At 46.8% G+C, this 22,846-nt stretch overlaps 4 protein-coding genes and 2 pseudogenes across 5 annotated transcripts in view; 4 read left to right on the top strand and 2 right to left on the bottom strand.

Moving 5' to 3' along the window:
* Positions 1-3,293: 3,293 nt before the first annotated feature.
* Positions 3,294-7,490, bottom strand: LOC108158752 (monocarboxylate transporter 14). Its single transcript, XM_017291362.2, is given in 6 exon segments — positions 3,294-3,950; positions 4,037-4,277; positions 4,349-4,530; positions 5,091-5,200; positions 5,500-7,397; positions 7,400-7,490. Coding segments are annotated over 6 exon segments (2,667 nt in total). The 3' UTR covers positions 3,294-3,805.
* Positions 7,426-22,846, bottom strand: part of LOC117185764 — a 201,879-nt gene continuing 186,458 nt past the window's right edge. Inside the window, exons 1-3 of one of the 2 annotated variants that reach the window (XM_033396794.1) lie at positions 11,673-11,761; positions 9,420-10,486; positions 7,426-7,733 (exon numbers count right to left, since the gene is read on the bottom strand). In XM_033396794.1, coding sequence (XP_033252685.1) covers positions 9,515-10,063 — 549 coding nt within the window. In that variant the 5' untranslated portion in view covers positions 10,064-10,486; positions 11,673-11,761 and the 3' untranslated portion in view covers positions 7,426-7,733; positions 9,420-9,514. Of the gene's footprint in view, positions 7,734-9,419; positions 10,487-11,672; positions 11,762-22,846 lie in introns of those variants that run through there. The other variant, XM_033396795.1, reaches the window with a different exon arrangement.
* On the top strand, positions 11,611-12,248 carry LOC117191673 (annotated as a pseudogene).
* Positions 15,215-15,871, top strand: LOC117191672 (annotated as a pseudogene).
* On the top strand, positions 17,832-18,467 carry LOC117191671 (translation initiation factor eIF-2B subunit beta-like; the record flags this gene model as incomplete). Its single annotated transcript, XM_033396477.1, has 1 exon — positions 17,832-18,467. A coding segment is annotated over one exon (621 nt), but the record flags the coding sequence as incomplete, so codon positions are not given.
* LOC117191670 (translation initiation factor eIF-2B subunit beta-like) lies at positions 21,436-22,110 on the top strand (the record flags this gene model as incomplete). Its single annotated transcript, XM_033396475.1, has 1 exon — positions 21,436-22,110. A coding segment is annotated over one exon (621 nt), but the record flags the coding sequence as incomplete, so codon positions are not given.

Here is a 22,846-nt window from a genome sequence, read left to right as displayed (position 1 = left end):
ATGGTGAGGCAAGAAGTACTGCGGGAGGTCTGACTGCCGCGAAGCTGGCGACATGTGTCCTAAATCACGATACTCCTGGAGAAACTCCATATATTTTGCCTTAAGCTGTGCATTTTTTGCTAGCTTCCTCTCCAAATTGAGAAATCTACGTAGCGCCTGCTGATACGATTCTCCTAATTCCTCTAGACTGAATTTGGTTGGCAAACGCACGGAGTAAGCTCCGGACTCTAGGCGAATGCAGTTTGTGACGAAATGCTGTTCGCAATGAACATCTTCCTCCGAAATTGATGAGGGCGAATAATCTCCATCGACTTCCCAAAACCGCCTTACAATATCGCACAAATTAGTCTCGCAAGCGGAGATGACAGGGGGATCTTCAACGGCTGCTAGCGCCGCACGGGCTTTCTCAGAGTTTTTAATACTTCCTGACACTATCCAGCCAAGTTTCGTCTTCTGCAATGTTGGCAATTGGTCTGACAGTCGAATCTGTCCAACGCACATTAATTCGAAGAATAAACCAGCACCTATCAACAGATCGACACGCTGGGGCTTGGCGAAATTAGGATCAGCCAGTTTTAGATTATTTGGCATTGGCCAATCCTTTGCGTCTAGGCCGAAGTTAGGCTGCATTCCTGTGATTGAGGCAGTGATAATTGCAGAGAGGAAACCGCGATAGCTTTCGTCTTGAGATTGCAGGACGATGTCCACAGCCTTGCTGGATGGTAGAATTGACTCTCCAATACCGGCGATTTGAACGTGAGACGGGTGAGGATCTAACTGCAGCTGATTGGCGAGTCTCGATGTTATAAAGTTAACCTGAGAAGCGGAATCTAAAATGGCACGACATGGAATAAGCGATCCAAAACGGCCACTGACATATACGATTGCAGTAGCTAGCAGCACGTCTTGGCTAGGCAGAGATTTTTGACTCGAGGGGGGAGGGCTAATATATTTGCTTGCTACTAGGGCACTTGCAGGATCATGCTGGGTCGATTCCGTGCTCGGCGACGGCAACTCAGCGTCAGCGCCCGACTGCATGTGGAGCAGTGTGTGATGCTTGGCTTGGCAATTTCTACATGCCCCTGACTTGCAGCGTTGCAATGAATGGCCTTTGTTGAGGCAGTTTAGACATAAATGGCGCTTCTTCACCTCCTTGTATCGAGAAAAAACAGGGAGATCTATAAATGCCTGGCATCGGGATATGTAGTGATCGGAGGATTTGCAATACTTGCATGTTGAGCTATTATGATCGTTAATGGAGGTGATTAGGGTGCTAGGTTTACTTTCTCCCACCTGCTGGCTAGGAATTGTTACCATAGCCGATCCCAAATTTTCCAGCATCCGACATCTTGCTTCCAAGAATGAGGCCATGCTTGACCACCGAGGCAATCCTGACGTCGGCAAGTTCTCTTCCCATTTCTCCTTGGTCTTGTGGTCCAATTTCGTGCCTATGATGAAGATCAGCAACCCATCGGAAATCTCCTGCGGGGTCGCCAAGGTCTGAAGTGCACGAAAGTGCGAATTGATTTTGTCGCTGAGCGCGCGCAAGCCGATAGCTGAGCCCTTCTCCACCCCTTGCAGCCCGAAAATAGCCTTGACGTGTGCCTGAAAATGTAACAGTTTATTATCGAATCGCAACATTAGTAAATTCAACGCCTTGTCGTAATTCTCCTCAGAAAGTTCCAAGGAACGAATCGTATCCAGCGCAGCACCATCTAGACATCCACGAAGATATTGGAATTTTTCGATGATTGGTATACGATGGTCTTTGTGCACCATTGTCGAAAACATCGCGTGGAATTCTGGCCAATCCATGTAGCTCCCACCGAATCGCGGAAGCTGCAACTCGGGCATTCGAGAACGGCCTATACTATTATAGGCGAACAACGACGAATTCCCCTCGAGAGTATGCCGAGCCGTTGAATTGGCAACATTTACCGTGCGAGCAGCCATCAACTCCCGCGACAGCCTGGACCTAACCTTGACATAAACATTCGAAAAGTCCAGCCGGGCATCATGGGCTAACTGCAGGAAATCCAGCCTTTCAAGGCTCGTTTGAGCGGCATCGAAATCCGCATTCATTCGCTCGATCTGCTCTAAGCGAGCTTGAAGTTCTGCCTCATCTAACTCGGCAAGCTCTTCCTTGGTGAGAAAGCGATCCATGGCCTTTAGTTGGCGCGCGATGGACTCGGCCTTGTGCTTGTAGAAATCTACATCACTCGGCATTGCTGCGTTCGCGACATTGGTAGGCTCAGGTGCTGCCATGTTGAGGTTTTAAAAGAGTCACTCAGCACGACCGAAAAAGACACCCTGTATACGTATAAACGTGGGAACCGAAAGCAAAGGGATTACAGCTAATGCCTTTAGCTGTGCGGCTGTGCGAGCTGTCCGATTCCGCTTTGTACTCCGCTTGTGTTTATTAGTGAGTTCGCTGCACTGCCTACCGCACTGCACTGACCGAATTGTCGCGACAGAGAAATTAATAGCCAGCAATGCGTGTATGTAGGTGTATGTAAGTGTGTTTTAGCACCGAATTGTGCTTAACCGCCGAAAATTTGCTAGGGCTAACGAATGTCGATCGCGAATGATTATTAATTGACACTGCAACTCAGAGATCACGTCGGGGTCACCAAATTTTATGTGGAGATAATGTTTTTTATCCCCAATCGGCCGACTAATTATTTCGAATTAAATAAAACTCGGCGCAGAAATAAAATTACGATATGTTCTTTAATGCGTGACATCCAAATTGCAAGTGTGGCTTGCCTGCCCTTTACATTGCCGCTCCGATCGCTAAGCGCAGCTTCGCTCGGCCGACGTCGGTAGGCAGACGCAAAGCGGAGATAGCGAAGAGCGAGCTGGCAGAGAGCGTTTAGCAGGGCAAGCAAGCGCAGAGCTTTAACAAACAAATGAGTGACATAGACATAAGTAACAAACAAAATAAGCGGCTGAGGGCCAAGAATTAGGTGCTATTTGGCAAGCAGCTAATCGGCTGGGTTCTGCTCCGAACAATGGTATTCTATCCTAATGGTAGAAAAACGTTTCCTCACTGCAAGAGCGGGTATTCGGATTCAAAAATGTTTCATATTTATGCCTAATTGCTCCTTTGCTGAAATCTTTTTGGAGCCTTGCAATAGATGTGTGTGTGTACTGTTTATTGTTGATTGACTTCAAGATTGAATGTTAGTTTAAAGACAAATGCGGCCATGGACTTACGAGTAACTACGAGTTCGAAAGGTCGATTGAAAAATTGTCGCTTGTCCTTTGTTATTGCATACGTTCCTTATGTATAGATTGGTTGTTGTTTATTGAGTGTTCCTTTACAGCGTTCGTACGAAAGTTAAGGCCATTAAATCTAGGCAATATGTAGGTATATTTTTCAGTTTTACCTTTATAAAGAAGACAATTGAGGGGAACCCGTTTGCACCTGGCAGTGCATTGATATTGCATTGATATTGATTGAAAATTGAACATTTTGTCTAGATGTGGATTAAAACTTGCTGATTAGTAGTTGCCCTAGTGCGGCTAAAGATTTATGTATATATAAGGTATATATATCTATATAGTATGTACGCAATGTATGGTATGGTGTATAGCTATAACTATTTCTCAAGTCAATTATTTGGCTTACATGCTAGACAATCTTATCGAATAGGATTAGTTTCAGTTACAATTCTGCTCGGATTTTATGGCTGCAAGACCATTTTATCAGATTTGAAGTACCTTCTCAGCAGTCCAGGTCCAGGCCCAGGTCTAGGTTCAGTTCCAGGTCCAGTCCGCCTTCGGTTCATGTCTATTTATTAATCTAGTGCAAAAGTTGAGCTTTTTTAGTCTCTGAGACATCACAATCACACTCCTTAGGTGCTTTCTACTCGCAGAACTCGATCATATACGAGCAGACTCCGGAGAGTGCTATAAATATGCCCGCATAGTAGAAGGAGTCGTCCCACCTGTGGCGCGGCAATGGAATGCCAATGGGACAAATTAAACAAATAAGACGAGGATTCATTTTCTACAAATTCATTCTACTACATACCTTCCCACGGACTCGTATATGAGACCCGCTATTGGGGGGCCTACGATCATGCCCACACCCTGCACCAACAGCACCAGACCGTAGGCACACGTGAAATCGTCCAAATCCACAATACTGACCAGTATACTGGGCGTAAACGAAAAGGAGCTGGCGAACGTAAAGCCGAAGATTACGCACATTGCCATCAGTCCATTGTAGCTGGTCATTAGCATGGGCATGCAGAACACAGAGGCTCCGCACACTGTCAGTGAAGAAATGTAGATGGATTAAGAAAGGACTCTTGATCCCTGAATCGAAGCAGCACCAACTTACCCAGCATGCAGAGGGAGTAGCATATGTTGATGTTCATCCAGGGCTGGTCGCCCACATAGCCCAGTCCTATCATGCCCACCGTTTGGGCGATGCCAACTGCCGATATCAGAACGGCACTTACATTCACCTCGTAGTTATATTGCTTCATGTAGTCCGGTAGATACAGATAGGGTATAATGAACCTGCGGAACGTGCCCAAAGTGGAGATTAGATGGGTGCCTTTATTCGTTATCAGAAAAAGGTTTGGTTTGGTCTGAATGGATTTGAACCAGTCTCCTTATCGAGATCCTACATTTGGAGCAGTCTGAATATGGAGTAGGGTAAACCACGAATATGCATCGAATACAGCGGAGGGCAGGCCAGTCCAACAACAACCTGGAGTCGAGTAGCAATGCACACGAAATGCATGTTGTTTATTGTACTATTTTTTACCCGAACATCTGAGCAGAAACGCGACCACCGCGGATCTAATCGATAATGTTGATCACACCATTCATATTTCATTGAAGCATTTTCAGCTCTGGGGTTAACAAAATCATTGTATAACAACAACAATTTGAACAGCTGCCAAAAGTGTTTGCGACATCTGCTGGCAACTGTACAATTATGGCGGCGCGTATTCATCTGAGTATTCATTTTAGCATTTTCCTTTAGGTTTTCCTTCGCGCTGTGCGCAGATCCGAGGCCTTCGCTGATCAGTAACCAGTAGCCTCGGAGTGCACGTAGGTGCATGGGTACTCACCAAATGAACAGAAACAGTGTCGAGAGGTTGAACAGGGCGAACTTCAGGTCGAGAAACATTGAGAAATCAAAAATGGACTTCATCGTGTCCACAAAGCTTTCGTACCAGGTCTGTGGAAAGGGAATAAAGAAGCAGAAGCAGAGCCAGATTTTCTTTAGGGTTTTCCTTTTGTTAATCGAATGTCCATAGGCAACACGGAACGGAAGCCCAAATGGTCACCTTATCAGGCGTAGTACGATGTTTATATAGTCCAATTATGTACGTTGTACAAATGTAGAGAGAGTGATCGCTGATAACTCTCAATAAGCAGTTGAGCAGCTGAGCAACTGAGCAGCTGGGGCTGTTGTCAAGCCAAGACCCGCCTGATAAGGGTGACCCAGGGAGGGAGGCATCTACTACATCTACTTACATCTTCTTCTTCCTTGGCGATGGTGGTCATCGAGTTGCGGTAGATGTTGGGGCAGGAGGAGGCCCGCAGCCGGTACCGGTGCGTGTTGAGCATGGCGCCGCGGTAGTGTATGGAGTTGCGGTGGATCCGCATGTCCTTGAGGAAGTTGGAGTTGCGTATCGAAATGTTTCGGCGCAGATTCGAGCGGTGCTGGCTGGGCTTCTTCGACCTGGACAGCCGGCGGATGCCCGTGATGCTGTCGAGGCGAGCGCGGCGCAGAGCCACCTCACTGTTGGCCGTTGGCTGTTCGCGATCCGGCATGGCTATCACAGTGGGGCCGGGGCGGCGGCCGTGATCCAGAAGGGCGAATGTCTCGTCCTTGTAGTAGCAGTGCATATCCTCGCTGAGGATGTCCACCGAGTTGTGGCGCAGACCATTCACCTTCAGGTTGGAGATCGACGGCGTCGTGTGCTTGGCCATGAAGAGATTTTCGTTGAGCGAGTACCGGGAGCTGGCGTGCTTCTGGGTGAGGTAGCCCTTGTCCGAGGATCGTATCGACCCGACGGGGCTCGAGCGCTTCTCCGACGGCGACAGGGTCTCGATGGAGGCCAGATAGCTCTTCTTGGCCGCTTCCATGGCCTCCGGCGCTATTCCGCCCATGAGTGTATCGTCCGGAGAGCCATTGATGGCCGTCGACGGAGGATATCCCCCCGCTCCCGACGACATGGACAGCAGGTTCTCCCGCGACGGAGCTTCCACCCCCTCCTTGTGCCTGAGGGAACGCCGACTCAGACTCTTCACCTCACAAATGCTGTCCAGCTTCTGGATGCTCAGAAAAGTCGGCAGAAAGATTTCGCTGCGATAGCGTTTGAGGCCCGTGTCCAGGGGATCGTCGATTTGCTGGTTGGCCTCCGTGTTGTTCTTCGTCACAAGGCTGTCCAGGACGGCCTCCTTGATGATACCCGTGTCCAGCAGCTTCTTGATCTCCTCCAGGCACACGCTCGAGTTGGAGAAGGTGGTCACGCTTTGCGAGCGGCTCTCCAGGCGGTTCTCCTCGATCAGCCAGTCGGGGTCCCGCATCAGGGCGCCGCAGACACAGGCGTTCAGCATGGTGCCCCCCAGGATGAGGGTGGCTCCGCGCCACCCGTACGACTCGATGAGGTACGAGGTGAGGCGGGCGTACACAAAGGTGCCAATGCCCGTGCCCGAGGCTCCGATGCCGGTGGCAAAGGTCCGCTTCTTGTCGAACCAGAAGGCAATGGACACCACGGCGGTGACGTAGCCGATGCCCAGTCCCAGGCCCGAAATAATCCCAAACGTCACCATCAGCATCTCGATGGAGTTGCAGAAGGAGGACATGGCGAACCCCACGGCGGACACCAGCCCCCCAATGATGGTCATCTTGCGGCACCCGTACTTGTCCACCAGATTCGACCAGATAGGACCCATCAGCAGCGGAACGGAGAAAAACAGCGACGAGATCCAGGCCGTCTTCGAGGTGGACTGCCCGAAGTACTCGAGCAGTTCCGCGTTGATCAGGCCAAAGGAGAAGGACAGTCCATCCGCTATGAGGGAGACCACCAGGGAGGCGAACACCACCACCCAGCCGTAGCCGCCGTCGGGCATCTTCGGCGCCTTCTTCTCCGTCGAGCCGGAGTCTATCGAGTCGCCCGACTCGTTCGATATCAGCCGCTTGCGCTTCTTAACCTGGCTACTGTTCATCAGGCAGGTGAGGTTCCCCTCGCCGTCGATCGCTATGATGCTGGTCCGTACCACGCGGCTGTGCCCGGCCCCATCGGCCAGCTCCTCCGCCGACAGGTTGCAGAACGTCACCTCCGGGAACAGGTCGTGCTTGATGGCACGGTTCAGGGGAGTGTTGGCCGGGGCCGGTACCGGGCTCTCGGGCAGTGCCTGATAGGCCCCCCATTCTGCTGGCTGTTGTTGTTGGCCGCCTCCGCGCTGTTGTTGTTCGAGACGTTGGACACGCTGGAGGCCGTTGTGGGCTTGGCCATGATTGGGCCTTGATAAGTGCTAAGTGCTAAGTGTTTTTGTTTTGCTTTTGGGTTTTGGATTAACTGGTTGCCGTTCTAAGAAGGCTGGCTCTGGCGGCCACAATAGAAAATATCTGTAAAAATGTTGCACTTTCTAGACAGAGCAATTATTGGATTTGAACACGGTTTTAATTGCATTGGATTTCAGCATAGATTTTTTCAGTTGAGTTTTCCTTTCCTTCGGTTTTCTTTCAGTGCGTGGTGCTGTTGGGTTGGGCAACAGTAAACGGTAACAGCATTAATAACTTATTTTAATATCGGGGGATTTGCTATCCTCTGCTATGCTCTTTTGTCCCCCCACCTAATGCGTTTTCCCTCCTTCCATTCCCTCGAGGGATCACAATATTTATAATGGCTAAAATGGTAGCAACAACAAGAACTACTCGTAGTAGGTGAATACATTTCGCTTATAAAATCGCGAGCAAACTGGCATTTGGTCGTTTGGCATTTACCCCAGACGAACGGAATCTCTCCCCAACGGATCCAATCCGATCCCATACGATAATCGCCTCCAACTTGACCTCAGAGAAAATGCTCATATCGTAGCTGAAGATGAAAGAGAGAGCGAGATCTGCTGGCAGAGACGGCGCATTCGCCTGAGTGTGTGTGCGTGCGTCAGAAGACAACAGCTGATCCCCGAAAATAATAATAAACGAGGGGGAACGTTGTGAGTTGCTGCGGAGACCGCAACTCTACAGTTATACCCGATATTAAGTCAGTATGGCTCTTTTCCGGCAGACGCCGGACGACAAAGAGTGCGTGCGAGAGAGACAGAAAATCAGTCTGAGCGTGACGTCGGGCACTGCGTAGCCAGTGCAAATTGATTTGTTCCTTTTGGATATAAAAATTATCTGATCTGATCCACATTCAGCAATCTGATAGATATGGTCATTATCTATGATTCTGCGTTTTTAGATTTCTCGAATCTGCAATATTGTGGATGCAACAGATTTTCGTCTTTTGTTGGGGCGGAAGGGGGTGGGGCGAAATTTTGAGATATACGTTTTATAGTGACATCTTAAAGGAGTATGTGTACCAAATTTGGTTACTCTAGCCTTAATAGTCTCTGAGATTTGTGGATGCCTCAGATTTTCGTCCTTTGCGGGGGCGGAAGGGGGTGTGACGTCAAGGTCCGATATCACAGGAGTGTGGATACCAAATTTGGTTGCTCTGGCTCTTATAGGTTCTGAGATCCTTGAACTCATATTTTGCAATTGGCAAAACCGACCATGAAACCTGTGTGTTAGAGAGAGACAGAGCGAGAAAGAATGAAATTGTTTTCTTGATTCTGGCTATAATAATTATACGATCTGGTTCAGATTTTGCACTCTAGAAGATATAGTCATCTTCTACGATTCTGCGTTTTTAGTTTTCTCGTATATTCGAAATTGTGGATGCCACAGATTTTCGCTCTTTGTGGGGGCGGAAGTAGGCGGGGAAAAGTTTTGAAATATTCTTGTAGCAGTGACATATCACAGAAGTCTGGATCCAAAACATCGTTGCTCTCGCTCTTATAGTCTTTGAGCACTAGGCGCTGAACGGGACGGACAGACGGACAGACGGACAGACAGACATGGCTCAATCGACTCGGCTATTGATGCTGATCAAGAATATATATACTGTATGGGGTCGGAAACGATTCCTTCTGGACGTTACACACATCCACTTTTACCACAAATCTAATATACCCCAATACTCATTTTGAGTATCGGGTATAACAAAACGACAAAAATAATAAAAATATGTATTTTCAATTCAATTTGTGGGCTTTTGTGGGTTTGCTTGAGTGCCAGTCAGTTGGTGGAAACGGACGGAAATTGACAGGAAAGCTATTAGTGACTCCTCTCTAGCTGGCTTCGTAGAGACTGTCTGAAGGGTTCCCATTCTTACCTTTTGTCCTGCAAAGCCACTCGCACAGAATGCTCAGCCCCGCGGGCCACAGGATAACCGAGAAGCGTACAACAGATACAACAGAACGCTACACTTTAGTATTTCCCGGAGATTTTCACTGGCACTAGATCCTTTTCCGCACTGCGAGCACGGGTATCACTTCCGCCGATTAGTTCACCATAATTGCACAGATCTTCAGTTATATTCAGCTCGCTGAGGGTGTAGCGACTGCGATTCAAGGGTTTATTGAGGGCGGCGGTTCGGTGGAGGATTCTTAGGCGCGGATCGTGGGGTATGTAGTGGAGAAACACTTTGTTCGATTTGCTGCTGTTGTTGTAAGTACGGGGATTGCTGTTCTGGCTCTTGTCGCACGACTTCGACGCTGTGGCTCCTCCTGCTGCTGCTGCGGCAGATGTCGTTTTGCTGGCATGATAAAATGACTTGAACCGAATGTCATTTATTAAGAACGTTAGGGGGTTTATCACAGGCCAACGGAGAATATATTGAACAATGACTGATGGCAACTGTGACACGTTGCGGTTGCTCCCGATGCTCCCGATGCTGATGATGTTGCTGTCGCTTTTTCTGTTGCTGTTGCGGCAGTTGTGGCTGCCAGTAAACGGTTTATGCCTTGGCACCCTCATGCGGTACGGTTACTACAGTTTCTGTTGGTGGAAACCAAACAACGCTTTTCGGTGCCAATGAAACAAACAAAAAATAAGAAAAACAAGGGGAATGCGTATGATGCTGATGCTGCTGCTGCTGCTCCTGTGGCAGGTGGGTGCACGTGCCTCTCCTGCACTGCTCCACTCCACTCGGTCCACGTGGGAGGTTTAACGCGTGTCAAGTGCGCGGCGCACAGTGCGGCGGCGGACGGGCGAACATTTCGACGGCGTTTCTCTCAGTGCTGGATGCAGCTTACGCGGCGTATGACGAGTAATGTCCAAAATATTATGTAACTGAGTCGCTGCTGGTTTCTCCGGTTTCTTCTGTTTCTTCTGTTCGTCGTTAACGCGTGATGATGACAGATGGTCTCTGCTCTCGATTAGCAGCCTTCAATGCTGGTGCTGCAAGGAGAGGGAACAGAGAGTTAGTCGAGACTCGAGACTCGTCCGATGAGTGACATAAATCGGAGCTCAGGGAGCACAATGCTTAAACATAGTATCGCATCGCTTTCAATAGGAGAGCAATAAGCGAGAACGACATAATAGATTTCCACAAATGGCACCGCATCATCATCCTCACAAATTACCACGACAAATACCTTTAAATGTATAGTACTCTCGTCTCGTCCATTAATTTTGACACATGACAGCGACGAATTCCCGAGGCGGCCACAGCCACGGATGATGCTCTGAGAGATATGAAAGTACCTTGAAAACGCCTCACATACTTATAGCCTATGTATCGGGTAGAAGCTTTACACTTTACCGTTTCTTCGATGATTTGAGTACTTGCCTATCCCACGTTTCTATGGTAAAAATGTTTCAAAACGATTTAAAATTTAGTTTTCGGGAATAATAGCATTCTTTGCTTTAATTTCCATCTCTGGAAATTTGAGCGGAATTTTCCATTTAGATTGAATTTTCAGTGCACTTCACTTCCCGTAGAACATCCCGCCACCAAATGTTATTTGCTTGAACGATTAGACACATTTCTGCAGCCATTCATTGCATTGGCTATTGCACATTGACCATCTTAATGGGGCCGCTTTGCGGACTGCCAAGTTCAACGCTCGATAGGGGAGAGTGATTAAAATACCCGTACAACAGCCAAGTACAGACCGCAGAAGAGCAGAGCAGACGGGACGGGACGGGACGAAAAGTAACGTAAACAGAAACGGCGTGTTTTTTGATTGCCTAGATTTTCTGTGCTAACTCGCCGACTTTGGCGAGACATCGAAACGGTCCCTTATCGGAAATCAAATTCGTATCTCTAGTATACGCTGCAATCGTATAACTACACTCGGCGAAAACACGACACAGTACAAGGAAACATATGCATATTCAAATTAACAATTCGGTTTTTACGTACAAGCATAGCAAATATTTTCATAGTCAAGATGTGTTTCTTTTCACAATATCCACTCTTGGAGCAAACCTAAGTGCTTTTAGGGCCTTTTTCTCTCGGTGTACGAGCACATCTGTGTGTTTTTGGCAGAACTATTGGGGGGATAGGTATAAGGAGATAGGTATCGGAGAACATCTGCGTTCAGGCTGAAGAGCACATACACTCGTCGGAGATCATACTTACGCTGGGACACTCGCGCAGCGTAGAGAATTTCCTTAAGCGAGCCATCAAGAAGCGTCAGTTCCCCACCATCATTGTGGCGGAATGAGCGCCCGCCTGTCGTGGTCACAATCTGGCTACCAGCTTGGCTGCGGAGAAGTATGTGGAGATTATTGTCATCCCAGATGCGGCCATTTTTGCCATGATGTCACGCGTCAACAAGGTCATCATTGGCACACACAGTGTTCTGGCTAACGGTGGCCTGAGAGCTGCCTGCGGTGCTTTTACAGTAGCTCTAGCCGCCAAGCACTATTCCGTGCCTGTGATTGTCCTCGCGCCCATGTACAAACTGTCGCCACTGCATCTGTGCGAACAGGATGCCTTCAATATGGTCGGCTGTGCCGAGGATGTGATCCCATACGATTCAATACCGGCCCGCGAGGCCAAGGTCTACAGTCCCATGTTCGACTATGTGCCACCTGAGTTGGTCACGTTATTCATATCCAATACCGGTGGCCACGCCCCATCGTACGTATATCGTCTGCTCACGGAACTGTATCATCACGAGGACTTGGAGATTTGAAATCGTTTTACACTCTGTTTGCCACACACACTCGACCAATAAAGGACACCCCTAACTAAAAAAATAAAAAATAAAAAAAAAACGAGGGGGAACGTTGTGAGTTGCTGCGGACACCGCAACTCTACAGTTATATATCTACAGTATGGCTCTCCTCCGGCAGACGCCGCTAATATTGAACGACACGACAGAGAGTGCGTGCGAGAGAGACAGAAAATCAGTCACTGCAAATTGATTTGTTCCTTTTGGCTATAAAAATGATCTGATCTGATCCAGATTCAGCAACCGGATAGATATGGTCATTATCTATGATTGTGGATGCCTCAGATTTTCGTCCTTTGCGGGGGCGGAAGGGGGTGTTGCCAAATTTTGACACAAAATGGTCAAGGTCCGATATCACAGGAGTGTGGATACCAAATTTGGTTGCTCTGGCTCTTATAGGTTCTGAGATCCTTGAACTCATATTTTGCAATTGGCAAAACCGACCATGAAACCTGTGTGTTAGAGAGAGACAGAACGAGAAAGAATGAAATTGTTTTCTTGATTCTGGCTATAATAATTATACGATCTGGTTCAGATTTTGTACTCTATAAGATATAGTCATCTTCTACGATTCTGCGTTTTTAGTTTTCTCGTATCGTCGAAATTGTGGATGCCACAGATTTTCGCCCTTTGTGGGGGCGAAAGTGGGCGGGGCAAAGCTTTGAAATATTTTTGTAGCAGTGACATATCACAGAAGTCTGGATACAAAACATCGTTGCTCTCGCTCTTATAGTCTTTGAGCACTAGGCGCTGAAGGGGACGGACAGACGGACAGACGGACGGACGGACAGACGGACAGACAGACATGGCTCAATCGACTCGGCTATTGATGCTGCTCAAGAATATATATATACTTTATGGGGTCGGAAACGATTCCTTCTGGACGTTACACACATCCACTTTTACCACAAATCTAATATACCCCAATACTCATTTTGAGTGTCGGGTATAAAAACGAGGGGGAACGTTGTGAGTTGCTGCGGACACCGCAACTCTACAGTTATACCCGATACTAAGTCAGTATGGCTCTCTTCCGGCAGACGCCGCTAATCTTAAACGACACGACAAAGAGTGCGTGCGAGAGAGACAGAAAATTAATCTGAGCGTGACGTCGGGCGCTGCGTAGCCAGTGCAAATTGATTTGTTCCTTTTGGCTATAAAAATGATCTGATCTGATCTGATCCAGATTCAGCAATCTGATAGGTATGGTCATTTTCTATGATTCTGCGTTTTTAGTTTTCTCGAATCTGCAATATTGTGAATGCAACAGATTTTCGTCCTTTGTGGGGGCGGAAGGGGGGGTGGCGAAATTGTGACACAAAACGGTCAAGGCCCGGTATCACAGGAGTGTGGATACCAAATTTGGTTGCTCTGGCTCTTATAGGTTCTGAGATCCTTGAACTCATATTTTGCAATTGGCAAAACCGACCATGAAACCTGTGTGTTAGAGAGAGACACAGGCAAGAAAGAATGAAATTGTTTTCTTGATTCTGGCTATAATATTTATACGATCTAGTTCAGATTTTGCACTCTAAAAGATATAGTCGTCTTCTACGATTCTGCGTTTTTAGTTTTCTCGTATCGTCGAAATTGTGGATGCCACAGATTTTCGCCCTTTGTGAGGGCGGAAGTGGGCGGGGAAAATTTTTTAAATATTCTTGTAGCAGTGACATAGCACAGAAGTCTGGATCCAAAACATCGTTGCTCTAGCTCTTATAGTCTTTGAGCATTAGGCGCTGAAGTGGACGGTCAGACGGACAGACGGACGGACGATGATGACAGATGGTCTCTGCTCTCGATTAGCAGCCTTCAATGCTGGTGCTGCAAGGAGAGGGAACAGAGAGTTAGTCGAGACTCGAGACTCGTCCGATGAGTGACATAAATCGGAGCTCAGGGAGCACAATGCTTAAACATAGTATCGCATCGCTTTCAATAGGAGAGCAATAAGCGAGAACGACATAATAGATTTCCACAAATGGCGCCGCATCATCATCCTCACAAATCACCACGACAAATACCTTTAAATGTATAGTACTCTCGTCTCGTCCATTAATTTTGACACATGACAGCGACGAATTCCCGAGGCGGCCACAGCCCCGGATGATGCTCTGAGAGATATGAAAGTACCTTGAAAACGCCTCACATACTTATAGCCTATGTATCGGGTAGAAGCTTTACACTTTACCGTTTCTTCGATGATTTTAGTACTTGCCTATCCCACGTTTCTATGGTAAAAATGTTTCAAAACGATTTAAAATTTAGTTTTCGGGAATAATAGCATTCTTTGCTTTAATTTCCATCTCTAGAAATTTGAGCGGAATTTTCCATTTAGATTGAATTTTCAGTGCACTTCACTTCCCGTAGAACATCCCGCCACCAAATGGTATTTGCTTGAACGATTAGACACATTTCTGCAGCCATTCATTGCATTGGCTATTGCACATTGACCATCTTAATGGGGCCGCTTTGCGGACTGCCAAGTTCAACGCTCGATAGGGGAGAGTGATTAAAATACCCGTACAACAGCCAAGTACAGACCGCAGAAGAGCAGAGCAGACGGGACGGGACGGGACGAAAAGTAACGTAAACAGAAACGGCGTGTTTTTTGATTGCCTAGATTTTCTGTGCTAACTCGCCGACTTTGGCGAGACATCGAAACGGTCCCTTATCGGAAATCAAATTCGTATCTCTAGTATACGCTGCAATCGTATAACTACACTCGGCGAAAACACGACACAGTACAAGGAAACATATGCATATTCAAATTAACAATTCGGTTTTTACGTACAAGCATAGCAAATATTTTCATAGTCAAGATGTGTTTCTTTTCACAATATCCACTCTTGGAGCAAACCTAAGTGCTTTTAGGGCCTTTTTCTCTCGGTGTACGAGCACATCTGTGTGTTTTTGGCAGAACTATTGGGGGATAGGTATAAGGAGATAGGTATCGGAGAACATCTGCGTTCAGGCTGAAGAGCACATACACTCGTCGGAGATCATACTTACGCTGGGACACTCGCGCAGCGTGGAGAATTTCCTTAAGCGAGCCATCAAGAAGCGTCAGTTCCCCACCATCATTGTGGCGGAATGAGCCTGTCGTGGTCACAATCTGGCTACCAGCTTGGCTGCGGAGAAGTATGTGGAGATTATTGTCATCCCAGATGCGGCCATTTTTGCCATGATGTCACGCGTCAACAAGGTCATCATTGGCACACACAGTGTTCTGGCCAACGGTGGCCTGAGAGCTGCCTGCGGTGCTTATACAGTAGCTCTAGCCGCCAAGCACTATTCCGTGCCTGTGATTGTCCTCGCGCCCATGTACAAACTGTCGCCACTGCATCTGTGCGAACAGGATGCCTTCAATATGGTCGGCTGTGCCGAGGATGTGATCCCATACGATTCAATACCGGCCCGCGAGGCCAAGGTCTACAGTCCCATGTTCGACTATGTGCCACCTGAGTTGGTCACGTTATTCATATCCAATACCGGTGGCCACGCCCCATCGTACGTGTATCGTCTGCTCACGGAACTGTATCATCACGAGGACTTGGAGATTTGAAATCGTTTTACACTCTGTTTGCCACACACACTCGACCAATAAAGGACACCCCTAAATAAAAAAAATAAAAAATAAAAAAAAAAAACGAGGGGGAACGTTGTGAGTTGCTGCGGACACCGCAACTCTACAGTTATACCCGATACTAAGTCAGTATGGCTCTCCTCCGGCAGACGCCGCTAATATTGAACGACACGACAAAGAGTGCGTGCGAGAGAGACAGAAAATCAGTCACTGCAAATTGATTTGTTCCTTTTGGCTATAAAAATGATCTGATCTGATCCAGATTCAGCAACCGGATAGATATGGTCATTATCTATGATTGTGGATGCCTCAGATTTTCGTCCTTTGCGGGGGCGGAAGGGGGTGTGGCGAAATTTTGACACAAAATGGTCAAGGTCCGATATCACAGGAGTGTGGATACCAAATTTGGTTGCTCTGGCTCTTATAGGTTCTGAGATCCTTGAGCTCATATTTTGCAATTGGCAAAACCTACCATGAAACCTGTGTGTTAGAGAGAGACAGAACGAGAAAGAATGAAATTGTTTTCTTGATTCTGGCTATAATAATTATACGATCTGGTTCAGATTTTGTACTCTATAAGATATAGTCATCTTCTACGATTCTGCGTTTTAAGTTTTCTCGTATCGTCGAAATTGTGGATGCCACAGATTTTCGCCCTTTGTGAGGGCGGAAGTGGGCGGGGAAAATTTTTTTAAATATTCTTGTAGCAGTGACATAGCACAGAAGTCTGGATCCAAAACATCGTTGCTCTAGCTCTTATAGTCTTTGAGCACTAGGCGCTGAAGTGGACGGACAGACGGACAGACGGACGGACGATGATGACAGATGGTCTCTGCTCTCGATTAGCAGCCTTCAATGCTGGTGCTGCAAGGAGAGGGAACAGAGAGTTAGTCGAGACTCGTCCGATGAGTGACATAAATCGGAGCTCAGGGAGCACAATGCTTAAACATAGTATCGCATCGCTTTCAATAGGAGAGCAATAAGCGAGAACGACATAATAGATTTCCACAAATGGCGCCGCATCATCATCGTCACAAATTACCACGACAAATACCTTTAAATGTATAGTACTCTCGTCTCGTCCATTAATTTTGACACATGACAGCGACCAATTCCCGAGGCGGCCACAGCCACGGATGATGCTCTGAGAGATATGAAAGTACCTTGAAAACGCCTCTCATACTTATAGCCTATGTATCGGGTAGAAGCTTTACACTTTACCGTTTCTTCGATGATTTGAGTACTTGCCTATCCCACGTTTCTATGGTAAAAATGTTTCAAAACGATTTAAAATTTAGTTTTCGGGAATAATAGCATTCTTTGCTTTAATTTCCATCTCTGGAAATTTGAGCGGAATTTTCCATTTAGATTGAATTTTCAGTGCACTTCCCTTCCCGTAGAACATCCCGCCACCAAATGGTATTTGCTTGAACGATTAGACACATTTCTGCAGCCATTCATTGCATTGGCTATTGCACATTGACCATCTTAATGGGGCCGCTTTGCGGACTGCCAAGTTCAACGCTCGATAGGGGAGAGTGATTAAAATACCCGTACAACAGCCAAGTACAGACCGCAGAAGAGCAGAGCAGACGGGACGGGACGGGACGAAAAGTAACGTAAACAGAAACGGCGTGTTTTTTGATTGCCTAGATTTTCTGTGCTAACTCGCCGACTTTGGCGAGACATCGAAACGGTCCCTTATCGGAAATCAAATTCGTATCTCTAGTATACGCTGCAATCGTATAACTACACTCGGCGAAAACACGACACAGTACAAGGAAACATATGCATATTCAAATTAACAATTCGGTTTTTACGTACAAGCATAGCAAATATTTTCATAGTCAAGATGTGTTTCTTTTCACAATATCCACTCTTGGAGCAAACCTAAGTGCTTTTAGGGCCTTTTTCTCTCGGTGTACGAGCACATCTGTGTGTTTTTGGCAGAACTATTGGGGGGATAGGTATAAGGAGATAGGTATCGGAGAACATCTGCGTTCAGGCTGAAGAGCACATACACTCGTCGGAGATCATACTTACGCTGGGACACTCGCGCAGCGTGGAGAATTTCCTTAAGCGAGCCATCAAGAAGCGTCAGTTCCCCACCATCATTGTGGCGGAATGTGCGCCCGCCTGTCGTGGTCACAATCTGGCTACCAGCTTGGCTGCGGAGAAGTATGTGGAGATTATTGTCATCCCAGATGCGGCCATTTTTGCCATGATGTCACGCGTCAACAAGGTCATCATTGGCACACACAGTGTTCTGGCTAACGGTGGCCTGAGAGCTGCCTGCGGTGCTTATACAGTAGCTCTAGCCGCTAAGCACTATTCCGTGCCTGTGATTGTCCTCGCGCCCATGTACAAACTGTCGCCACTGCATCTGTGCGAACAGGATGCCTTCAATATGGTCGGCTGTGCCGAGGATGTGATCCCATACGATTCAATACCGGCCCGCGAAGCCAAGGGCTACAGTCCCATGTTCGACTATGTGCCACCTGAGTTGGTCACGTTATTCATATCCAATACCGGTGGCCACGCCCCATCGTACGTGTATCGTCTGCTCACGGAACTGTATCATCACGAGGACTTGGAGAGTTGAAATCGTTTTACACTCTGTTTGCCACACACACTCGACCAATAAAGGACACCCCTAACTAAAAAAATAAAAAATAAAAAAAAAACGAGGGGGAACGTTGTGAGTTGCTGCGGACACCGCAACTCTACAGTTATATATCTACAGTATGGCTCTCCTCCGGCAGACGCCGCTAATATTGAACGACACGACAAAGAGTGCGTGCGAGAGAGACAGAAAATCAGTCACTGCAAATTGATTTGTTCCTTTTGGCTATAAAAATGATCTGATCTGATCCAGATTCAGCAACCGGATAGATATGGTCATTATCTATGATTGTGGATGCCTCAGATTTTCGTCCTTTGCGGGGGCGGAAGGGGGTGTGGCGAAATTTTGACACAAAATGGTCAAGGTCCGATATCACAGGAGTGTGGATACCAAATTTGGTTGCTCTGGCTCTTATAGGTTCTGAGATCCTTGAACTCATATTTTGCAATTGGCAAAACCGACCATGAAACCTGTGTGTTAGAGAGAGACAGAACGAGAAAGAATGAAATTGTTTTCTTGATTCTGGCTATAATAATTATACGATCGGGTTCAGATTTTGCACTCCATAAGATATAGTCATCTTCTACGATTCTGCGTTTTTAGTTTTCTCGTATCGTCGAAATTGTGGATGCCACAGATTTTCGCCCTTTGTGGGGGCGAAAGTGGGCGGGGCAAATTTTTGAAATATTCTTGTAGCAGTGACATATCACAGAAGTCTGGATCCAAAACATCGTTGCTCTCGCTCTTATAGTCTTTGAGCACTAGGCGCTGAAGGGGACGGACAGACGTACAGACGGACGGACGGACAGACGGACAGACGGACAGACAGACATGGCTCAATCGACTCGGCTATTGATGCTGATCAAGAATATATATACTTTATGGGGTCGGAAACGATTCCTTCTGGACGTTACACACATCCACTTTTACCACAAATCTAATATACCCCAATACTCATTTTGAGTATCGGGTATAAAAACTATGGGGTACGTTGTGAGTTGCTGCGGACACCGCAACTCTACAGTTATACCCGATACTAAGTCAGTATGGCTCTCCTCCGGCAGACGCCGCTAATCTTAAACGACACGACAAAGAGTGCGTGTGAGAGAGACAGAACATCAGTCTGAGCGTGACGTCGGGCGCTGCGTAGCCAGTGCAAATTGATTTGTTCCTTTTGGCTATAAAAATGATCTGATCTGATCTGATCCAGATTCAGCAATCTGATAGGTATGGTCATTTTCTATGATTCTGCGTTTTTAGTTTTCTCGAATCTGCAATATTGTGAATGCAACAGATTTTCGTCCTTTGTGGGGGCGGAAGGGGGTGTGGCGAAATTGTGACACAAAACGGTCAAGGCCCGGTATCACAGGAGTGTGGATACCAAATTTGGTTGCTCTGGCTCTTATAGGTTCTGAGATCCTTGAACTCATATTTTGCAATTGGCAAAACCGACCATGAAACCTGTGCGTTAGAGAGAGACACAGGCGAGAAAGAATGAAATTGTTTTCTTGATTCTGGCTATAATAAGTATACGATCTAATTCAGATTTTGCACTCTAAAAGATATAGTCATCCTCTACGATTCTGCGTTTTTAGTTTTCTCGTATCGTCGAAATTGTGGATGCCACAGATTTTCGCCCTTTGTGAGGGCGGAAGTGGGCGGGGAAAATTTTTTAAATATTCTTGTAGCAGTGACATAGCACAGAAGTCTGGATCCAAAACATCGTTGCTCTAGCCCTTATAGTCTTTGAGCACTAGGCGCTGAAGTGGACGGACAGACGGACGGACGATGATGACAGATGGTCTCTGCTCTCGATTAGCAGCCTTCAATGCTGGTGCTGCAAGGAGAGGGAACAGAGAGTTAGTCGAGACTCGAGACTCGTCCGATGAGTGACATAAATCGGAGCTCAGGGAGCACAATGCTTAAACATAGTATCGCATCGCTTTCAATAGGAGAGCAATAAGCGAGAACGACATAATAGATTTCCACAAATGGCGCCGCATCATCATCGTCACAAATTACCACGACAAATACCTTTAAATGTATAGTACTCTCGTCTCGTCCATTAATTTTGACACATGACAGCGACGAATTCCCGAGGCGGCCACAGCCACGGATGATGCTCTGAGAGATATGAAAGTACCTTGAAAACGCCTCACATACTTATAGCCTATGTATCGGGTAGAAGCTTTACACTTTACCGTTTCTTCGATGATTTGAGTACTTGCCTATCCCACGTTTCTATGGTAAAAATGTTTCAAAACGATTTAAAATTTAGTTTTCGGGAATAATAGCATTCTTTGCTTTAATTTCCATCTCTGGAAATTTGAGCGGAATTTTCCATATAGATTGAATTTTCAGTGCACTTCACTTCCCGTAGAACATCCCGCCACCAAATGGTATTTGCTTGAACGATTAGACACATTTCTGCAGCCATTCATTGCATTGGCTATTGCACATTGACCATCTTAATGGGGCCGCTTTGCGGACTGCCAAGTTCAACGCTCGATAGGGGAGAGTGATTAAAATACCCGTACAACAGCCAAGTACAGACCGCAGAAGAGCAGAGCAGACGGGACGGGACGGGACGAAAAGTAACGTAAACAGAAACGGCGTGTTTTTTGATTGCCTAGATTTTCTGTGCTAACTCGCCGACTTTGGCGAGACATCGAAACGGTCCCTTATCGGAAATCAAATTCGTATCTCTAGTATACGCTGCAATCGTATAACTACACTCGGCGAAAACACGACACAGTACAAGGAAACATATGCATATTCAAATTAACAATTCGGTTTTTACGTACAAGCATAGCAAATATTTTCATAGTCAAGATGTGTTTTTTTTTCACAATATCCACTCTTGGAGCAAACCTAAGTGCTTTTAGGGCCTTTTTCTCTCGGTGTACGAGCACATCTGTGTGTTTTTGGCAGAACTATTGGGGGGATAGGTATAAGGAGATAGGTATCGGAGAACATCTGCGTTCAGGCTGAAGAGCACATACACTCGTCGGAGATCATACTTACGCTGGGACACTCGCGCAGCGTGGAGAATTTCCTTAAGCGAGCCATCAAGAAGCGTCAGTTCCCCACCATCATTGTGGCGGAATGTGCGCCCGCCTGTCGTGGTCACAATCTGGCTACCAGCTTGGCTGCGGAGAAGGATGTGGAGATTATTGTCATCCCAGATGCGGCCATTTTTGCCATGATGTCACGCGTCAACAAGGTCATCATTGGCACACACAGTGTTCTGGCTAACGGTGGCCTGAGAGCTGCCTGCGGTGCTTATACAGTAGCTCTAGCCGCTAAGCACTATTCCGTGCCTGTGATTGTCCTCGCGCCCATGTACAAACTGTCGCCACTGCATCTGTGCGAACAGGATGCCTTCAATATGGTCGGCTGTGCCGAGGATGTGATCCCATACGATTCAATACCGGCCCGCGAGGCCAAGGTCTACAGTCCCATGTTCGACTATGTGCCACCTGAGTTGGTCACGTTATTCATATCCAATACCGGTGGCCACGCCCCATCGTACGTGTATCGTCTGCTCACGGAACTGTATCATCACGAGGACTTGGAGATTTGAAATCGTTTTACACTCTGTTTGCCACACACACTCGACCAATAAAGGACACCCCTAACTAAAAAAATAAAAAATAAAAAAAAAACGAGGGGGAACGTTGTGAGTTGCTGCGGACACCGCAACTCTACAGTTATACCCGATACTAAGTCAGTATGGTCTCCTCCGGCAGACGCCGCTAATATTGAACAACACGACAAAGAGTGCGTGCGAGAGAGACAGAAAATCAGTCACTGCAAATTGATTTGTTCCTTTTGGCTATAAAAATTATCTGATCTGATCCAGATTCAGCAACCGGATAGATATGGTCATTATCTATGATTGTGGATGCCTCAGATTTTCGTCCTTTGCGGGGGCGGAAGGGGGTGTGGCGAAATTTTGACACAAAATGGTCAAGGTCCGATATCACAGGAGTGTGGATACCAAATTTGGTTGCTCTGGCTTTTATAGGTTCTGAGATCCTTGAACTCATATTTTGCAATTGGCAAAACCGACCATGAAACCTGTGTGTTAGAGAGAGACAGAACGAGAAAGAATGAAATTGTTTTCTTGATTCTGGCTATAATAATTATACGATCTGGTTCAGATTTTGCACTCCATAAGATATAGTCATCTTCTACGATTCTGCGTTTGAGGTTGTCTCGTATCGTCGAAATTGTGGATGCCACAGATTTTCGCCCTTTGTGGGGGCGAAAGTGGGCGGGGCAAAGTTTTGAAATATTCTTGTAGCAGTGACATATCACAGAAGTCTGGATCCAAAACATCGTTTCTCTCGCTCTTATAGTCTTTGAGCACT

Source organism: Drosophila miranda, assembly GCF_003369915.1.
Source record: "Drosophila miranda strain MSH22 chromosome Y unlocalized genomic scaffold, D.miranda_PacBio2.1 Contig_Y1_pilon, whole genome shotgun sequence".
NCBI lineage: Eukaryota > Metazoa > Arthropoda > Insecta > Diptera > Drosophilidae > Drosophila > Drosophila miranda.
This window is presented reverse-complemented; position numbering and strand designations above follow the sequence as displayed.